Below are 19,406 nucleotides of genomic sequence, written 5' to 3' on the forward strand. Positions count from 1 at the left end.
TATTTTTCATGATAGAAAATGATCTTACTAGGTCATTGTCATAAAATGAAGATTAAAGTAAACTCAGAAAAAAATTATATTAAAATTAAAATTATATTAAAAAGATTATATTAAAACAGAGGATTTTTAGGACAATGAAATACTCCACATGATGCAAAAATGGTGGTTATGTGTCAGAAGTTTGCCCAGACCCACAGAATGTACAGTAAGAGAGAACCCTAATGAACACTGTGGGTGATAATGATGTGTCAGTGTAGGCTCATTAATTGTGTCAAATATTCCACTCTAGTGGGGAATGCTACTAATGGGGGAGGCTACACATGGGGGCAGGTATAAGTTATATGGGAAATTTCTGTACTTTCTGCTCAATATTGCTGTGAACCTAGAATTGCTTTAAAAATAAATTCTACTAAAAGAAAGAAAAAGGATTGTTGAAGTGTGTCAGGCTGTTTATTAATAAAAATATTTGTACATTTTACATACTTGTCAGCTACCTAAAATTTGTAATTTATCCCCATTTTAAATAAATATTTCATATTGTAGCTAATATAATATTTGTAATTTCATGTTGTTTTTCCTAAAGGGGGCTCCCCAAATTGCATAATTCAGGCCTTATATAACCTGGGTCTGCCCCTTCACGTACAGTGAAAAAATGTCCATAATTATTTGAGCCTGGAATCCAACTGTATTTTACATATTTAACAGAGTATTTTTAGTCCAGTTTTTTTTTTTAAGATTTTATTTATTTATTTGACAGACGGAGATCACAGAGAAGCAGGCAGAGAGAGAGGAGGAAGCAGGCTCCCTGCTGAGCAGAGAGCCCGATGCGGGGCTCGATTCCAGGACTCTGGGATCATGACCCGAGCCGAAGGCAGAGGCTTTAACCCACTGAGCCACCCAGGCGCCCCTTAGTCCAGTTTTAATATAACTTAAAATTTCTTGGAAATGCAATTGCTTTGTAAATTGGAACTGTGTTTTGGGAGAAATTTTACCATCCTCTGTTTATGATTTTGAGAAGCACAGCCCCTGATGGAATCACACCTCTATTGCTCTGCATTGTAGCTGTTAGGTTCACGGTGATCTGATGTATATGTGCTAACATTGGAGAGCTCTATTATGTCTTTTAGTGCTTAAAATATTAAAATACGTATCATTTTATTTTAAATTAATTCTATTTCTTCTTTGTTAGGGAACCATGTTAATTTTTTAAATTAATGCTAAGGTAGGTAATATCACCTATAAATCTCTTTATTTATTTATTTTAAAGATTTTACTTATTTATTTGTCAGAGAGAGAGAGAGAGAGAGCGCATCAACAGGCAGAGTGGCATGCAGAGGCGGAGAGAGAAGCAGGCTCCCTGCGGAGCAAGGAGCCCGATTTGGGACTTGATCCCAGGACCCTGAGCCAAAGGCAGCGACTTAACCCACTGAGCCACTCAGGCGTCCCTAAATCTCTTTCATCAACGTAAAGTAGGTGTGTATAGTATTTGTTGCTGAGTGGGGGGGAGCACTGGGTCTGAGGTTGAGTACCACTGAACTAAATAAGAAGCAGGAACTGAAAATACAAGGAGTTGTAATATTGACGGTATTGATGTTCTTCCTGGTGACTTATATCTCTCCGAGGATTCTAAACACACCTGGGAGAAGAATGAGCACCTACTGATGTCTTTAAGGATGCTAAAGGCCCAGAGATCAGGGTCAGCTTCGAAATTCACGTCTGCCCCGGAGACACTGTCCCCGACTCCCTGCCCCTTCCAATCAGGCTAAGAGCCCCCGAGGAGATGGACTATCTGGTCCTAGGAGTGTGACAAATAACAAATATGAATATGGCTGTGCTTGGGTCCTAGGTAGGGTCGGGTAGGGGAAAATCAAGTCGTCTGAGATCCTAAGTCTGTGGGCGGGTGCACAGAACGGAGCATTCCGGCCGCAAGGCTCCGGGCAGTAGGGGGCGCTGTGGTGGGAGCCGCGCCGGGCGCGCCGGCCCCTCTGCCGCCAGAACGCTTATCGCCTCCTCCGGCGGCTTCCGGCGCGTTTTCTTTGAGCGGGTGGAGGCAAAATTATGGACCGCAATCCTTCGCCGCCTCTACCGAGTCCGGACCAGGACGAGGAGAAGGGGGCCGGGGGAGACTGCATAGGAAGCACCGTCTACAGCAAACACTGGCTTTTCGGCGTCCTCAGCAGGCTCATCCAGGTGGGGAATGTCGCGCCCCGCGTGGGCTCCCCCACATTGCCCCAGCCCCCTGGTCCCGCCTCTGGGAGCCCCTTATAGCACCCCTCCGCGACGACCCTTCTCAAGGCGTCGCACTTAGCGTCCTGGCCGCCTCCACGGACTCCCTAAACTGCGGGGAGCCACTTCCCGGTACCCCTCAACACAAAGGGAGGGGAGGTAGAGTGGCAGGGATGAGGGAATGCTTACAGTTAAAATATTTTACTTTTGTTGAATTTTTTTTTAAATGAAGCATACATGGCTGTATGTTAGATTTGCTGGAGAAGGGTGATGGCACACAGTGCTTTCATAGTTCAATTTCTCTGGAAATTGAAATATTTAATAATTTGTAAAAGGAATAAAAAATATTAAAGGTATACAGTAAAAAAATATATATATTTTACTTTTGCATATTCTCCGAAAATGTCTGACCGTGACATTGTTCGGCTTTTTGCTCCCCATTCCCACTGTCGTTTCCGAAGCTCAGGGCCTAATACATTTCGTGGACTTTTGTTGTAGCAAAGTAAATGGTGATTTGGAGCCCTGCAGCTCTGATAACCGAAAGCGTGGCTTCATCACCTGCTTTGGGCAAGTCACCTAACCTCACAGAGTCTCGATTTCTTTCCCAGTTTCAAAAAACTGCGACGAAAATACCTCTATTATTGTATATAGGTTTATTGTGTAGATTAGATAAGATTACAAGGGGCATAGAGTGCTTATCATGGTGTTTGGCTTATAGAAGCTCTCAATAAATGTGAACTTTCTTCTCCTTCGTTTCACGGACTGCCTGACTTTAGATCTGTTCTCTCCAGTGCATCTACCGGAATAATCGTCCTTAAAAAACAAACCAACCAAAAAAAGCAAACTGTCTGTGGGAACTTATTTTGGTCCTCTTTGCCTGCAGGAGAAAAATGCTTATTTCTTAGCTTGGAATCCAGGGCTCCCTACAACCTCCCCAGCCTCATCTGCTCAGGACACACGCAGCAACTACACACCATTCCCCAGTCATTACTAGGCCGTTTGTTAACTCTGAACTCTTGCACTTTCTTAGGTATGTTCTTCTCCCCTTCTTCACATGACAAACTCCTATTCTCCCTCAAAGATTTAGCTTGAAGATTCCCTCCTAGGAGAAGTTTGCCCACCTTCTCCAGGCATAGGTCATTGGCCCATGGCTTTTGCTTTCAGGACTCTGTCCACAATTCATTTGAATCACTTAGTCTTTTCTTTTGTGATAATTAGCTTACATATCTTTTCCTCTCTAGATCCTAAACTGCTTGCAAGCAAGGGGTTAAATTTATTTGCCTCTGTATTTCAACCTCAGTGCCTAGTAACAGTGTTTATTCCATGAATGTGAGTGAATAGATCTACCCAGGGTAGTAATTTTTTTAAACAAGGTTTCTGCAAGAGAGGATACTTTGAGGTCAGTGTCTTTGTGACTTGTGAATGATTTGGGATAATATTACGTGATGAGTACTGTGGACTGCTTTTTTTTTTTTTTTTTAAAGATTTTATTTATTTATTTGACAGAGAGAGATCACAAGTAGGCAGAGAGGCAGGCAGAGAGAGAGGAAGGGAAGCAGGCTCCCGATGTGGGACTCGATCCCAGGACCCTGAGATCATGACCTGAGCCGAAGGCAGCGGCTTAACCCACTGAGCCACCCAGGCGCCCCTGTGGACTGCTTTTATCATCACTTTTCTTCCTTTCTGTTGAAGATCGTTAACCCTGAAAACACCAAATCCAGCTCAGATGATGAGGAACAGCAGATGGAGCTCGATGAAGAAATGGAGAATGAAATTTGCAGAGTATGGGATATGTCAATGGATGAGGTATGGGGTTGGAAACGAAACTGAGAAGACTTTTGGGTAAGGAGGTGGTGAATGGATTTTTTTTTTTTTTCCTTCAGTTTCAGTCCTTAAGTCTCTGGGAAAATACTTTAGTGTTTGTAATCACTCAAAGGGGTATAGGGAGTGAGCTTAAATGCTAAACTTTTGTTTCTGAAGCTAGAGGATCTGAGCTGTCATTAGATTTGGTCTAAATATATAGTTCTCATGAATGCAAGCATGCTCGTAGCCCGGGAAAGTTCTGATGCCTAAACAGAATGCTGACCTTGTGTTTGAGAGCAGGGTAGAAGTTAGGAGACCACTGATGATCCCGATTAAATTAGAAGGAGACAAGAAGGACCCATGTGTCTATAATTACAAGATAGTATTTTAGCATTTGTATTGTATTCCATAGCTCAACATCATTTTCGTGTGTATATTATTCTATTTGCTTTCACAATAACCTTGTGATATAGGTAGGACCTTTATTTTACAGATAAGAAAAGACATGAAAAGAGATTGACATACGTAATCTCTCACTTAATTACTTGGACTGTTGGCAGTAGTTTCCTGATTAAAATCCTTATTTTAGTCTTTCACTTCCCTTGTGTGCTCCACATTGCCACGAAATTTCTCTTTTTCCTAATACACAGAATAAATTGTGTTCTTTTCTTCTGTCTTACAAATTGTCCATGGCTATTCATTGGCTTCGGCTGTTTTTTTTGAGATGGCTTTATTGAGGTAGAATTGGCACCAAAAAAGCTGTATTCTTGAGATGTAATTGATGTGCAGAAATGACGCCTATTTAAAGTGCAAAATTTGAAAAACTTTATGTGTGTATATGCACACGAAGCCATCACTGTAATCAAGAAAGAGAACATCTCTCTCAAAAGTTTCCTTATGCCCCTTCATAATGCCTTCTTCTTGCCCCTCCCGGCCTCTACCTCGCTAGGCAGCCACTGGGTTGTCCTTCTTCCACTTCGGAGTAGTTTGCACTGTCTAGTTTTGTATAAATGAGATCATATTCTTTTTTTGGAGAGGTCTGCCTCTTTGACTCAGCATCATTGTTTTAAGATTCATGCCAGTTGTGTCTTTCAGTAGTTTATTTTTTTTTTATTGCTGAGTGATACTTCATTACATTTGTATGTCATAATTCATTTATTCCTCTGTTGGTGGATATTTGAGTTGTTCATGGCTTATTAAAGTTAACACTGAATTTTTGTGTGTAATTATATACAGACTTACGTGTTTCTTTTTCTCCAGTAAATACCTAGAGTATTATGGGTCATATGGTGGGTGTATGTTTAACTTTTTATTTATTTATTTATTTAAAAGATTTATTTATTTATTTATTTATTTATTTATTTGTCAGGGACAGAGGGAGAGAGAGCGAGCGAGCACAGGCAGACAGAGAGGCAGGCAGAGGCAGAGGGAGAAGCAGGCTCCCTGCCGAGCAAGGAGCCCGATGTGGGACTCGATCCCAGGACCCTGGGATCATGACCTGAGCCGAAGGCAGCCGCTTAACCAACTGAGCCACCCAGGCGTCCCTATGTTTAACTTTTTAAGAAATAATCTGAATTGTGTTTCTTATAGGTTGTGTAAAAAATTGTGTATTTTCCAAAGTGATTTTTACTTTTTACGTTACCATCAGCATTGTATGAGATAGAGGTCTAGTTTCTCCTCATCCTTGCCAACACTTGGTATGGTCAGACCTTTCATTTTAGTTATACTAATAAGTGTGTAGTGATTCTCATTGAAATTGTAATTCGAATTTCCCTAATTACTAACATTGTTGACCATATTTTTATGTATTTGCAATCTATGTATCTTTTGTGTGTGTGTGTGTGCCTGTTCAGATTTTTGTCCACTTTTTAATTGTGTGTGTGTGGTTTTTTTTTTTTTTTCTGTAAGTTTTATAATTTTAAGTTTTACTGGTAGGTCTGTGACCCATTTTGAGTTAATATTTGTGTGTGATACAAGGTATGAATTGAAGTTCACTTCTTCTGCATATGGATGCCCAGTTCTTCAACCTCATTTTTTAAAAAGACCGCCCTTTCTTCACTGAATTGCCTTTGTACCTTTGTCAGAAATCACTTATCTGTACATGTGAGTCTATTTCTGGATTCTGTTTTGTTCCGTTGACCTATTTGTGCATCTTTATGATTGTATTAATTACCGTACATTTATAAGAAATCTTGAAATCGGGCTCTGTTAATCTTCCAACTTTGTTATTTCTCAGAGTTGTTTTGGTTGTCCTGGATTCTTTGTATTTCCGTATTAATTTTAAAATCGATTTGACACTTTCTTCAAAATGCCTACTAGGATTTTAACTGAGATTGAGTTGAATTTGTAGATCATTTGGGGAAAGAATTGATAAATTGAACAAGATATATCTTTCCATTTATTAAGGTCCTCTCTAATTTGTTTCAGCAAAGTTTTGTAGTTTTTAGTATATAGGTATTTCACATTTTTTGTCAGATTTATTTCTAAGTATTTCATATTTTTCCATGGTATTAGAAATGGCATTTTTAAAAAGATTTATTTATTTATTTGAGAGAGAGAGAGAGAGCGCGCATGAGAAGGGAGAGGATCAGAGTGAGAAGCAGATACCCCGCTGAGCCGGAAGCCTGATGTGGGACTTGATCCAGGGACTCCAGGATCATGACTTGAGCTGAAGGCAGTTGCTTAACCAACTATGCCACCCAGGTGCCCATAAACGGCATTTTTTAAAACTTCAATATCTGTTCATTGCTAGTATGTAGAAATACAGTTGATTTTTGTATATTTTATATCCTGTAGCTGTATTTGATTTATGAAGAAAAAGTTTTACTACTTTTTCAATTGAATTGCTTTTATTTCTTTTTCTTGCACATTTGCTCTCTCCAGTATGATGTTGTTTAGAAAAGCAGTAAGGGGGGCATCCTCTTGTTCTTAATTGAGGGCAGAACATCTGGTCTTCCACTGTTAATATGATGTAGTTGCAGATTGAGAAAGTCCCCTCTGTCTCTAGTATGCCTAGAGTCTTTATCAGGAATGGACTTTGTATTTTGTCATGCTTTTGCTAAGTCATTTGAGATGATCATGTGGTTTTCTTTTTATTTTGTTAATATGATCAACTAAGTTGATTGGTTTTCAAGGTGCTAAAATCTTGTTTAGAAATTTTATCTAATTTCAAGAGAGATAATTCATTTTCTTGTCATTATCTGGTTTGATACCAGGGTAATGCTGTCCTCATTGATTGGGAAATTGTCCCTCTTCGTTTTTCAGGAAGAGTTTGTGCAGAATTAATAGTATTTCTTCCTTAACTATTTGGTGGAATTCACCAGTGAAGCCATCTGAACTTGGAGTTTTCTTTTTGGGAAGATTTTTTGGTTTTTTACTTGTTTACTTTTAGTTTTATATCTATATATCTATATATCTATATATATATATATTTTTTTTAAGATTTTATTTATTTATTTGACAGAGATCACAAGCAGGCAGAGAGGCATGCAGAGAGAGAGAGGGAAGCAGGCTCCCCGCCGAGCAGAGAGCCCAATGCGGGGCTCCATCTCAGGACCCCGGGATCATGACCTGAGCCAAAGGCAGAGGCTTTAACCCACTGAGCCACCCAGGTGCCCCTAGTTTTATATATTTATTAGTTTTAAGAAATAATAGTTTTATTGAGGTATAACTTCCTACCATAAAATTCACCCTTTAATGGTTTTTAGTATATTGTGCAAAAGATAATAAATTCAATTCCTTTGATAGGTATAAGGTATTAAAGGATGAATTCCTTTAATAGGTATAAGGCCATTCAGGTTACTTTGGTAGCTTATGTTCTTCAGGGAATTTACCTATTTTGTCTAAGTTGTTAAATTTATTGGCATAAAGTTCTTCATAATATTATATTGTTGTCCTTTCATATCTGTAGAGTCTATAGTAATAGCACCTCTCTCCTTCCTGATATTAGTAATTTGTGTCTTCTTTTTTCCTCATCATTCTGGCTAGAAGTTTAGTTTATTGATCTTCATAAAGAACCAGCCTTTGTTTTATTGATTTTCTCTGTTGCTTTACTGTTTTCTATTTCATTGATTTTCGTTTTGATCTCTTATTATTTTCCTCCTATTCACTCTGGTTTAATTTGCTGTTTTTTAATATAGGCATATAACACTATAAATTTTCCTCTATTGCTTTATCAGTATATTTTGGGTTTCCTTTGATATGTTGGGTTTCCTCTCATTTAGTTTAGTTCTAATTTTCCTTTCATTCTTCTTTAGCTGTTGAGTTATTTAGTAGTGCATTGTTTAGATGTCATGTATTTGGGAGTTTTTCAGTTACCTTTCTGTTACTGGAGTCTGTGAACACTCTGAATCCTTTAAAAAAATATATTTAAACTTGTTTTGTAGCCCAGAATGTGATTTATCTTGAAATTTTCCATGTTAACTGAAAGAGAATGTGTATTTTGCTGTTGCTGGGTGGAATGTCCTATATATATACATATATAAATGTCAGATCACGTTGGTTGATCTTTTTTTTTTAATTTTTTTTAGTTGGTTGATCTTTCAGATTTTTTTCTACTTGTTTTACAATTATTAAAAAGCTGTGATTTTTAAAAAAAATTGGTTTTAAAGAACCAGAACTCATTTTTATTTTTTTATTTTTAAATATTTTATTTATTTGACAGACAGAGATCACAAGTAGAGAGAGAGGCAGGCAGAGAGAGAGAGGGAAGCAGGCTCCCCGCTGAGCAGAGAGCCCAATGTGGGACTCAATCCCAGGACCCCGAGATCACGACCTGAGCCGAAGGCAGCGGCTTAACCCACTGAGCCACCCAGGCGCCCCCCAGAACTCATTTTTAAAATGAAATCTTAATGTGAAATTCTCAAATATGAAATAGGTAAAACAGAGCTGCTGTTTGAATAAGATTGTTGGTGGAAGGCAGGGTCATGTTTTTGGCCTTCTTTTCACCTTCTTAGGGTAGGTCTTGAAGCACCTCTAGAGAACTGAGCTATCCACTTATCACTGTCATAAAGTCCTTCCAGTATCACAGCCTTATCTTCTCCCACTAGTGTTTGAGCAGGACCAGAGACTTCAGGTGCTTTCTGTATTTTCATGTGTTCATGCTCTTGTTCATGTCCCTGTCTGCCTGGAATGGCCTCCAGCCAGCAAAATCTTTCTCCTCTTTATGGCCCAGCCTAAATGTCCTCTTCGGTGTGATGCCTCCCCAGACACTCCAGGCAGAATTCTCATGTGCTCTCATGAAACCTGTTCACTCTGTTGCATAACACTTATTCAGCCTTTGTGTCCTCGGATAGATTTAAGTTCCTTTTCTTCAAAGCTTAATGTCACCTCTTCTGAGGTACCTTCTTTGACATATCTGAAGTAGCCTCCCCACATCTTGGCTTCTAGCACATATTATCTTGTCTCTCTTCTTTGTAGCACTCAGATCAGATCTTTATGGGTTTATTGTTTGTTCATCCGTCTAGAATAAACATTCCATGAGACTGGGACCTTGTCTAGCTTGTTCACTGATGTGACTCCCAGAGCCTCAAATAGTGCCTGTCACTTGGGTTTTGCAGTAAATAGTTGGTGAAGAGTGAATGAATGAATGAATGCCTGAGTGACTGAACGAATACGGGGAGGCAGCATGGTGTGCTGATGAAGAGCCTGGCCAAGAGTCAGAATTATCTGGTTTTGTGTTCCTGGCTTTATTCTACTGATTGTGTAATCTTGGGCAGGTTGCTTAGCCTTTTAAGACTTCTGTTTATTAGTGGAATGGGGCTAATTATAATAACTACTTTATAGGGATGTGTTTTTTTTTTTTTAAAGATTTTATTTGTTTGACAGAGAGAGAGAGATCACAAGTAGGCAGAGAGGCAGGCAGAGAGAGAGAGAGGGAAGCAGGCTCCCCGCTGAGCAGAGAGCCCGATGCGGGGCTCGATCCCAGGACCCCGAGATCATGACCTGAGCTGAAGGCAGAGGCTTTAACCCACTGAGCCACCCAGGCGCCCCTATAGGGATGTTTTGAGAATTGAATAAGATAGTATCCAAACCACTTCCCTGTTATTTACCACTTCCTCAGTAAATGTTAATTGCCATTATTTCTGTTATTGGTGTTGATATTGTTAGACTATGTAATCCTGTGCTGCCTTAGGAATTACTGTCATTTAAATAAATCAGTCTCTGCATGCCCTAAGAGTTGCCCAGATGACGTCACTTTCAGTTTGGAGTGTATCTTTGAAAATACTCTTTTCTCTGATTGTGCTCTCTTAATAATTACAGGATGTCTCTTCTAGTCAGCAGTCATGCAGGTTACCTTGGTTTCAGCTGCTATGAAGGATTGCTGTCTCTCTCCTTGGGGTGCCTCCAGGGCCCTTTGAAGAGCATTTTAACTTAAGCCAAGTAGCTTCTGGTTTTAAGTTAAGCTATCGCAAATATACACTTCAAGTTTGGTGAAAATCTAAGGCAGTAGACCGTCAAAAACTTCATTTTATTTAAATACTGTACAACACAGATCTCCACAGCGAAGTGATTTGGTCTTGGAGTGTGCGAGATTGGGTCACATGACCACTCCAGGTTCATCCACCTGTATGGTGTGACCCCGGGCCCTGTGGCCTGGGCAAACTCTAGGAAGGAGATATGAAGCTGTTGCAGTTAACACTGTGATCAGAATTTTCTGTTGAGAATTTTGAAAGCACAAGTTCTGATTTGGGGCATGACCCAGTAGGGGTTTTAACTTGTTCCTGCATTGTGTTTTAAGGTCTTAGAAGACAGGAATTATGAGTTCAATATTTTTCCCCACCCCAGTGTCTGGCAGGCTACCAGGCAACTAGCAGTTGTGTATGAATGAGTTAACATTCCTGGTGGCTAGAAAGATCATTAAGGTAAAAGCATTCAAGGCAGAAAAAAGAAGATATTCCTGAAATATCACAGTTAGTTTACATTTGTTTATGGATTTGTTCCTTTGTCTGGGGACCAGATAGCCCAAAGACTCTCTAACATTATTTTTGTGTAATAATACAATTCCAAACCTCTGGCTTTTTTTTTCTTGAGCCTGAAAGGAGATATATATAGAAAAAAAAATTTTTTTTAAGATTTTATTTATTTATTTGACAGAGATCACAAGTAGGCAGAGAGGCAGCCTGGGGGTGGGGTGGGAAGCAGGCTCCCTGCTGAGCAGAGAGTCCGATGTGGGGCTCGATCCCAGGACCCTAGGACCATGACCTGAGCTGAAGGCAGAGGCTTTAACCCACTGAGCCACCCAGGCGCCCCTAGAATAATTTTTTTTAATGGTTGTCTGAACTGGGGGGTTTAAAAAGGACTATTCTGCATCCAAAATAATAATCATTTTTTCTTTTCAGGACGTGGCTCTATTTCTCCAAGAATTTAATGCTCCTGACATATTTATGGGAGTATTGGCCAAATCCAAATGTCCTCGATTAAGAGTAAGTATGTACACTTTTAAAGCTTCCTCTTTGAAGCAGTAACAGCAGATAGTACTTGATAGTCTTTCATTTTTCTCACTTTCATTTTCTTGCTGGCCACAAATCAGTCTGCAGATTTTTATTGAACATTGCCTGGCACTTGATAATGTGCTGTTTAAAATTATTAGAGTGGGTTGGACCAGGGAGATCAATACTTTCGTTTAACCACTGTGGAAACAGGCGTAACCAAAGTTATGTTCCTAGTATGTGGCAGAACAGGGAACGTTGCCCGGACTTCCTGTTTCTGTTGATTGCTCTTTTTTATTCATAAAATCCTCCATTGCTTAAAAACCTTCATTCTCGGGGCACCTCGGTGGCTCAGTGGGTTAAAGCCTCTGCCTTTGGCTCAGGTCATGATCCCGGGGTCCTGGGATCGAGCCCCGCATCAGGCTCTCTGCTCAGCGGGGAGCCTGCTTCCCTCTCTCTCTCTCTGCCTGCCTCTCTGCCTATTTGTGATCTCTGTCTGTCAAATAAATAAATAAAAATCTCTAAAACAAAACAAAATAAAACAAAACCTTCATTCTAAACTCAGCCTGACACTCGGGACTTTCCATAATCTGAATCTAATTCATCTTTCCAGCGTAAAATCTATCATGCAGATGGTGCTTCTGATTTAGCAAGGCCTGTCCACTCCTTGTCTCAGTAGCTTACTGTGATCATTGCCATCGCCATGCCTCCTTTCGTATGCCTCCGTCCCTTTCAGAAGTCACATCTGTTTTCCAAGGTGCTACTCTTCTTCTAAGCCTTCCCAGATAAGTAAGCTCTCAGTGGCCATTGCTGATCGTAAACTCCCGAGAAGAATTATCTGTGCTTCTCATTTCGTCTTTATCTATGCTGTGTGTGGTGGATTGTGTTTCTGTGTCATTTAGTTTGGGATGTGCTATGCATATTGTGGGTGATTAGTAAATATTAATTATACTTAGGAGCAACTGCTATTTACTGAGTATTTGATTTTACTACTCTATGAGATAGGAATTTATCTTCACTTTATAAATAAGTGAGCTAAGTCTCTGGTTAATGTGTCCAGGGTCCTACAACTGGGAAAGAGTGGATCTGGGATTTGAGCCTAGCTGGCCTGACTTCCGTATGACCACTGTAGTGTATTACCTCTCTTTCTTTGAAATATGAAGTGGAGAATTCTGTAGTGTATTTTTACATATTGAATGCTGAATCCAAATTTCACTTGGGACAGTGTTTTACCTGAACTGGGACTGATCAACTGACGAACTGCTTTTTCCTGGGATCATTGTGTTGATAGAAAAATTTGGCAGTTGCATACGATTTTCTCCTTATTTTTCTAACTTAAATACATTGACTCATGATTAACACTTAAAGAAAATAAGCTTATGTCAGTAATGGCACCTTTCAGGAATTAGTCATATCATTATATATGCCTGTGAACCACAGCCTGTCTATAGCTGTGATCCTCTGCCGTGGCCGCATGTTAAAAGAACACGGACTCTCAAACTTTGGCATGTCCCAGGCCCATCCCTGAGTTTCTGATCCATTGCTTTTGTGGTAGGATTGAGGATTTCTAACAAGTTCCCCGGTGATGTGAGTGCTCTGAACCAGGGCACACATTTTGAGAAGTTTTACCTTTGGGACCTTTTAAAAAATCCCGAGTTGGGCTCTACCCAGATCAGCTGAAACAATCTCTAAGTTTGAGGCTCCACATGACTTTTATTTTTTTTTTATTTATTTTTTTTAGATTTATTTATTTATTTATTTGACAGACAGAGACCACAAGTAGGCAGGGAGGCAGGCAGAGAGAGAGAGGAGGAAGCAGGCTCCCTGCTGAGGAGAGAGCCCTATGCGGGGCTCGATCCCAGGACTCTGGGATCATGACCCGAGCCGAAGGCAGAGGCTTTAACCCACTGAGCCACCCAGGCGCCCCTCCACATGACTTTTAAAAAGTTCCCTCAGCTGATTCTGGCTAGCAGCCAAAATGAGAAACGTCTTTGACCGAGAGTTCAGTCACTCTCCCTTTAATTTGTAAGGAAATGGACGTGTCTCTCTGCTGCTTCTGTTCTACTTTAATCCTTTCCCAGCATTTGACAACCCTCATTTTATTGAAACTCCCTTTCTGTAGCTTTGGTGCCACCTCCCTCCCTCTGTCTCTGACCTCTTCAGTCACTTCTCTGTCACTTTCATTGGCTTTAATCTTTCTTCCTACACAGAGTGTGGACTTCTTCTAAGCTGTAGACCCAGATCCCTTGTCCTCTTTAAACTCATTTCCTTAGTGAGCTCATCCACTCTTTACACCTTTAAGTTGCAATTCTATGCCCGTGGGATCAAAGCTGCGCCCTGCCTTCTGATTTCTGGTGCCACATCGTCAACTTTACCTAGACATTCTGTACTTACTGAATTTTTCAGTCCAGAATCCCATATGTCCTGATTCCTTGATGAACACACTTAACGTCATACAAATGACTGTTTACTGTTGGTAAACAGTAGCCTCCCAGGCCCTACCCTGGAGATTCTGATACAATAACTCCGAGATGGCACTCAGAAATGTGTATTTTTTTTTTAAAGATTTTATTTATTTGACAGAGACCACTAGTAGGTAGACAGGCAGGCAGAGAGAGAGAGAGAGGGGAGCAGGCTCCCCGCCGAGCAGGGAGCCCGATGCAGGGCTTGATCCCAGTACCCTGAGATCATGACCTGAGCCAAAGGCAGAGGCTTAACCCACTGAGCCACCCAGGCGCCCCAGAAATGTGTATTTTTAACATGTACCCTGTCCAAATGAGTCTTACATTCCAGCAAGTTTGGAAACTAACTGCCTACCTGAGCTCACTGTGTCCTTTCCTACACTTTCTTTGCCCATTTTCCTGTCAGTGGGACCAGTAACTCTGACTGGAAAGATGAAGAAACTTGAAACCTAGGAGTGAGAACTCCTGTTGCCTGCCATCACATTCTTTTGCTTTCACCTCGAGTCTTCCTCAGCTTCCTCCCTTCCCTTGCCTGCTGTCAGCACCCTCATCTCCGTGTACCTTGACTCCTGAGATGCCTTGCGGCATAGTGTTCGATGCTGGGCTCTGGAGCTCTGCTCTTGCCTTGTTGGAATTCCTGGAAGGTTGTTTAACTGCTCTGTGCTTTAGTTCCCCCTCATCTGAAAAATGGGGATGATAACAGTACCTGCCTCATAAATTATTACATGAATAATAATATATGGAAAGTGCTTGGAGTAGTCCCTGGGCCTACTACGTGCTAAGTAAACATCAGCTGTTACTACTGAGGTTATTAACTTCCTTTAACATTTCCACTATCATGCACTATGCATTTTGCTGCTGACAAAATCTTCCTAAAATAACATTGCAGTGTAAAGATCTTTATAGATGCACATAGCCTCCTAGAGTAAATGTAATCTTTTCAACATGGCATTCAGGGCCCTTAGTCCTGATCCTTTTTACCTGCTGTGTTTATCTTGTGCTATTCTCCCAATTTTGTGCAATAGCCAGGCTGCTCTCTTCAGGGTTCAGTGCATTAGCCGTGTGCATTATTCCCTTCCTGCCTTTGCTGATATTTTTCCACTTACCCAGATGTCTTTCTTCTTTGCATGTCTGAATCCTACTAACCATTTAACCATTTAAGACTGAGTTCATCCATAAGATTTCTTCTTCCATACTTTCTTCTCTTCTCTTCTTCCCCCATACTGACCCAGTGAAAGTTTTTTTCAAGTTGTTATTTTTGTATTTGTCTTTTATCTTTAAGACACTGTGACCTATGACCTGTGACATTTGATTTCGCAGGAAATCTGTGTGGGAATATTAGGTAATATGGCCTGTTTCCAGCAGATATGTATGTCCATCAGCAGTGATAAAAATCTTGGGTAAGTTTTACCACATAAAAATTATGTTTTTATAAAATAAATTAATATTTCATATCCCTAAGGAAATCCTAATACATAGGAGATACACGAACATTTTACAAAATGCAGTACTCCCTTTCTCCTGATGAATAGTCTCCAGGAACTTCATTGCTTATTAATGGTAGCTAGGGGCTTTCATGGTTTTATGGGCGTGATTGAGGATTAAGGCCTGTTTCTTTATTGGTAGCAAAAGGACAATCAGTAGGTGGTAAGCCCGACAAGATGAGACCCAGAGGGGCAAAGCTTGGCAATGGGGCCCCTGACGAGAGTCCCAAATAATTAAGGTCAGGGAATCCAAGGGCTCAGAGAACTAGAGCCTGGAAAAACTAGACTTAGTGACCAGGGTTACCCTGAGAATTCTTGACTTAACATCAGGGGATAGGGCATATCGATAGACTAGGAGATAGAAGGTTGCCTCCGTGATTCAGAGGCTTTCATCTTTTCACTTGGAACATTTTAGGCAGAGGGTTTTTTAGTGGTGGAAACCCAAGTAGTTACTTTAAGAGATCTGAGGACACCTTGGAATTAATATGCTAAATTTTGTGAAGGTATTCATTTTCTCTAGGCAGAGAGAATTCATGGCTGTTAATCAGAATTTCAAAGAAATTTATGCCCACAATAGATGAAGAAAAGTGTTCTGGGTGGTTATTATCAGCTAGGGTTGTGGGGGTTTATCGTAGGATTTAAGTCCCTGGGTCTTTAAAATAGAGGTAATTATCTCTTCTGTGTGTGGAGTGACTTTAAGATCCTAGTTTAAGGTCTTTATTCCTCAGTAATTCCCAGAGTAAATGATCCAGGATTATATTTGGGCTCTAGTGGTCCCTATCAAAAATCTAATGAGTCATGTTAAGATAAATATGGAACAGTTTACATCGGTGATGGGATATAAATTTGTTTAGCCACTTTAGAGAAGTTGGGCATTATTTTGTTAAACTGGAAGACAGGCAATGCAGATGCTGTGATCAAACCGTCCCACTCATACGTATATGGTAAGATAAACCATGCATATGTCTATCAGCCAAAATGTATTAGAGGAGCATTGCTTGTTATGGCTCCAGTTAGAATCAACCCACAGATCCATCAACAGTAGGCTGGAAAAATAAATTGTCTTATATTCATATGGTGGAATGTCTGTAGCAATGAATCAAAGAATGATCACTTTGGGAAAACATGGGTAGATCTTAAAGACATGGTGTTGAGCAAAAGAACTAAGACTACAAAGAGCACATACAGTGTAATTTTTTCACATAAAATTCAAAGCCAAAATATATGGAATAATAAAACTATGGAGTAAAGCAAAGAAATAATTGCAGGAAAATTCCAGGTAGTAGTCATTTCTAGGTGGGAAAAAGAATTGTGATTTGGAAGGGACACACAAAGGCTATGGAGATACAGTACTGTTCTTTTTTTTGTAAATATGTGTTTGCTTGATAATTAGTCATTAAGTATAAATTTATATCTATAGGCTTTCTTATATATATACTTTAATTCAAAATGAAAATGTTGAAAGAATTAAATTACCTAGATATTTGAAACGAGAGAAGAGATACATATTGCGTTAACTTCTTTTGTTTTTATAGACAGATGTTACTGCACTGTTTGTATGATTCAGACCCTCCTACTCTTCTGGAAACAAGTCGGTATGCTTTCTTTCTATGGATTCTGTATAGTCACTCATACAGGAATCTAGGACAATAGAGTTAATTCTTCATTCTGGAATTTCCTTTACTGTTTTTCAAACATAGATACTAAGCTCATGTTTATCTTGTAGATTGTTGCTTACTTGTCTTTCCCAGACAGAAGTGGCCAGTGTCTGGGTTGAAAGAATCCGGGAATATCCAGCTGTTTATGATAGCATTTGTTTCATTATGTCAAGTTCGACAAACGGTAAGTCACCATGTAACCTAGGAACAATTTTTGGTTATATTTAATTGTTAGGAAACCATGTAACTGTTTCTGGAGGTTGCGTAAAAGAAGTGTTAAGTCTAAGGTGAGAAAGTATTTCGATTCAAGACATAAAATTGCTTCTTAGACTGCCAGGATACTGACAAGTCCTCATTTAAAAATGAAGGAAGACTGGGGCGCCTGGGTGGCTCAGTGGGTTAAGTCACTGCCTTCGGCTCAGGTCATGATCTCAGGGTCCTGGGATCAAGCCCCACATCGGGCTCTCTCCTCAGCAGGGAGCCTGCTTCCCTTCCTCCCTCTCTCTGCCTGCCTCTCTGCCTACTTGTGATCTCTGTCAAATAAATGAATAAAATCTTAAAAAAAAAATAAAAAAATAAAAATAAAAATGAAGGAAGACAAGCAAATTTAAACAAAGGAGGTGAATAAATTGCCCTCTGAATAAGTAATGCTTTGGCAAGATTTGGTTTTCTTGGAATAGCTTTAGGAATTTTGACTAAACTTACTGCTTTTAAAATTTTGTTTCTCATTTCAATATCAATTTTATTGTCTGCAGTTGACTTGCTGGTCAAAGTTGGGGAGGTTGTAGACAAGCTTTTTGATTTGGATGAGAAGCTAATGTTAGAATGGATTAGAAATGGGGCTGTTCAGCCTCTGGACCCACCCCAGGAAGATTCTGAAGAGCAGCCAGTGTTTAAGATTGTGCCATGTGTACTTGAAGCTGCGAAACAAGTACGGTAAGTGGGCGCTTTTGTGCAAAATGGCCGGGGAAAATTCAATTGCTAGAAATACCCTTAGATGTAAGTTTTAGTTTCTTTTCAGCAGGATGAATAACATCCCGTTAGTCTTTGTCAGGTTGGATTTACTACTAACATTTGTGATGACAGTGTGTCTGCTGTTTTAAAAAAATCGTAATGGTTATAAAGTACCTGTTCTAACACTACTTGGCTATAGGCTATTTTCCAGCATTAATTATAGTTACAGTCTTAAAATTTTCTGCAATTTTGTGTAATTTAAGTCAAAGAGAAAAGATTTTCTTACATTTTGTTTTCCATCAGACATTAAGCTTTTTCAGTTATTGTCAGACATCATTTGTTTTCTTGTTTTATGTATGTAGTCAGTCTTGGATAAGTGACTGAGTTTTGGGCTCTGATGTTCTGATGTCTTGCCAAGAGTGATTACTAGGTATTATATGTAGATCATTGAAACTTTCTTGCTAGTCACTAGAAAATTAACTTGTGAATTGAACTGCTTAATGGTCAGTTGTTTATTTTTTGTGCTTAATAATGGATAGGAAAGTCTGTGAATTTTATGTCCTTTATCCAAGTCAGGATTAAACTTACCGTCTTTCCTCCAAACCTTTTTCACTGTTCTCATTCTCAGTGAATGATGCAATCATTATCCCATTCAGATGATTGGAAGTCATTACTGACTTTTCCTCCCTATCCTATTCTTTTTCCTGGCCAGTCAACCTCCCAAAACTTGTTCCTGACTTTTATAGGATCCTCTCCATGCCATCACCCCGCCATTGTCTCTCACCTAGACACCTGCGGCATTTTCTCACCTGAATTCCCTACATCAAGGCTGCTCCTTCCAAGCCCGGACTGTAGAGCCATCTTTCCAAAGCACATGGTCATCATTTCACTTTTCATGCTTCAGACATGGCCTTCCTTAGGGTGAGGTCCAGATTTTTTTTTTTAAAGCATGGCTCACAAGGATTTAGTATTCTCCATCCTTATTGTGTTATGTGTTTTAATCATGTGAAATTTCTTTCATCAATGAAATGGAGCTCTTTCGCCTCCAGGCCTTTGCATATCATGTCTTGTTTACCTCAGACAGTTATACTGCAGCTCTGTGCCTAAACGTCATTTGTCTTAGGATACTTCCTGACTCTCCAAACTTAATTAAGCCTGCTTGCTCTGTGGTCCTCTAGCACCTTGGACTTCTCTTAGTATTATATTCATATCACTTTATCATAATTGCCCATTAATTCTCTTTATTTTTTTTATTATTATTTTTGAAAGAAGCTCTCTCTCTTTTTTTTTTTTTTTTTTAAAGATTGTATTTATTTATTTGACACAGAGAGATCACAAGTAGGCAGAGAGGCAGGTAGAGAGAGAGAGGGGAGGAAGTGGGCTCCCTGC

General features: G+C 39.8%; 1 protein-coding gene across 2 annotated transcripts in view; it reads left to right on the forward strand.

Moving 5' to 3' along the window:
- The first annotated feature begins 2,044 nt into the window (after window positions 1-2,044).
- Window positions 2,045-19,406, forward strand: part of LOC111150182 (serum amyloid A like 1) — a 29,174-nt gene continuing 11,812 nt past the window's right edge. For both annotated transcript variants that reach the window (XM_022507582.1, XM_022507583.1), the window contains exons 1-7: window positions 2,045-2,190; window positions 3,919-4,032; window positions 11,370-11,453; window positions 15,242-15,321; window positions 16,941-17,000; window positions 17,132-17,247; window positions 17,819-17,999. In XM_022507582.1, the coding sequence (XP_022363290.1) occupies window positions 2,059-2,190; window positions 3,919-4,032; window positions 11,370-11,453; window positions 15,242-15,321; window positions 16,941-17,000; window positions 17,132-17,247; window positions 17,819-17,999 (767 nt within the window). In that variant the 5' untranslated portion in view covers window positions 2,045-2,058. The remainder of the gene's footprint in view (window positions 2,191-3,918; window positions 4,033-11,369; window positions 11,454-15,241; window positions 15,322-16,940; window positions 17,001-17,131; window positions 17,248-17,818; window positions 18,000-19,406) is intronic.

Source organism: Enhydra lutris, unplaced genomic scaffold (genome assembly GCF_002288905.1).
Source record: "Enhydra lutris kenyoni isolate GAN:26980312 unplaced genomic scaffold, ASM228890v2 scaffoldscaffold22, whole genome shotgun sequence".
In the NCBI taxonomy this organism is placed as follows: Eukaryota; Metazoa; Chordata; class Mammalia; order Carnivora; family Mustelidae; genus Enhydra; species Enhydra lutris.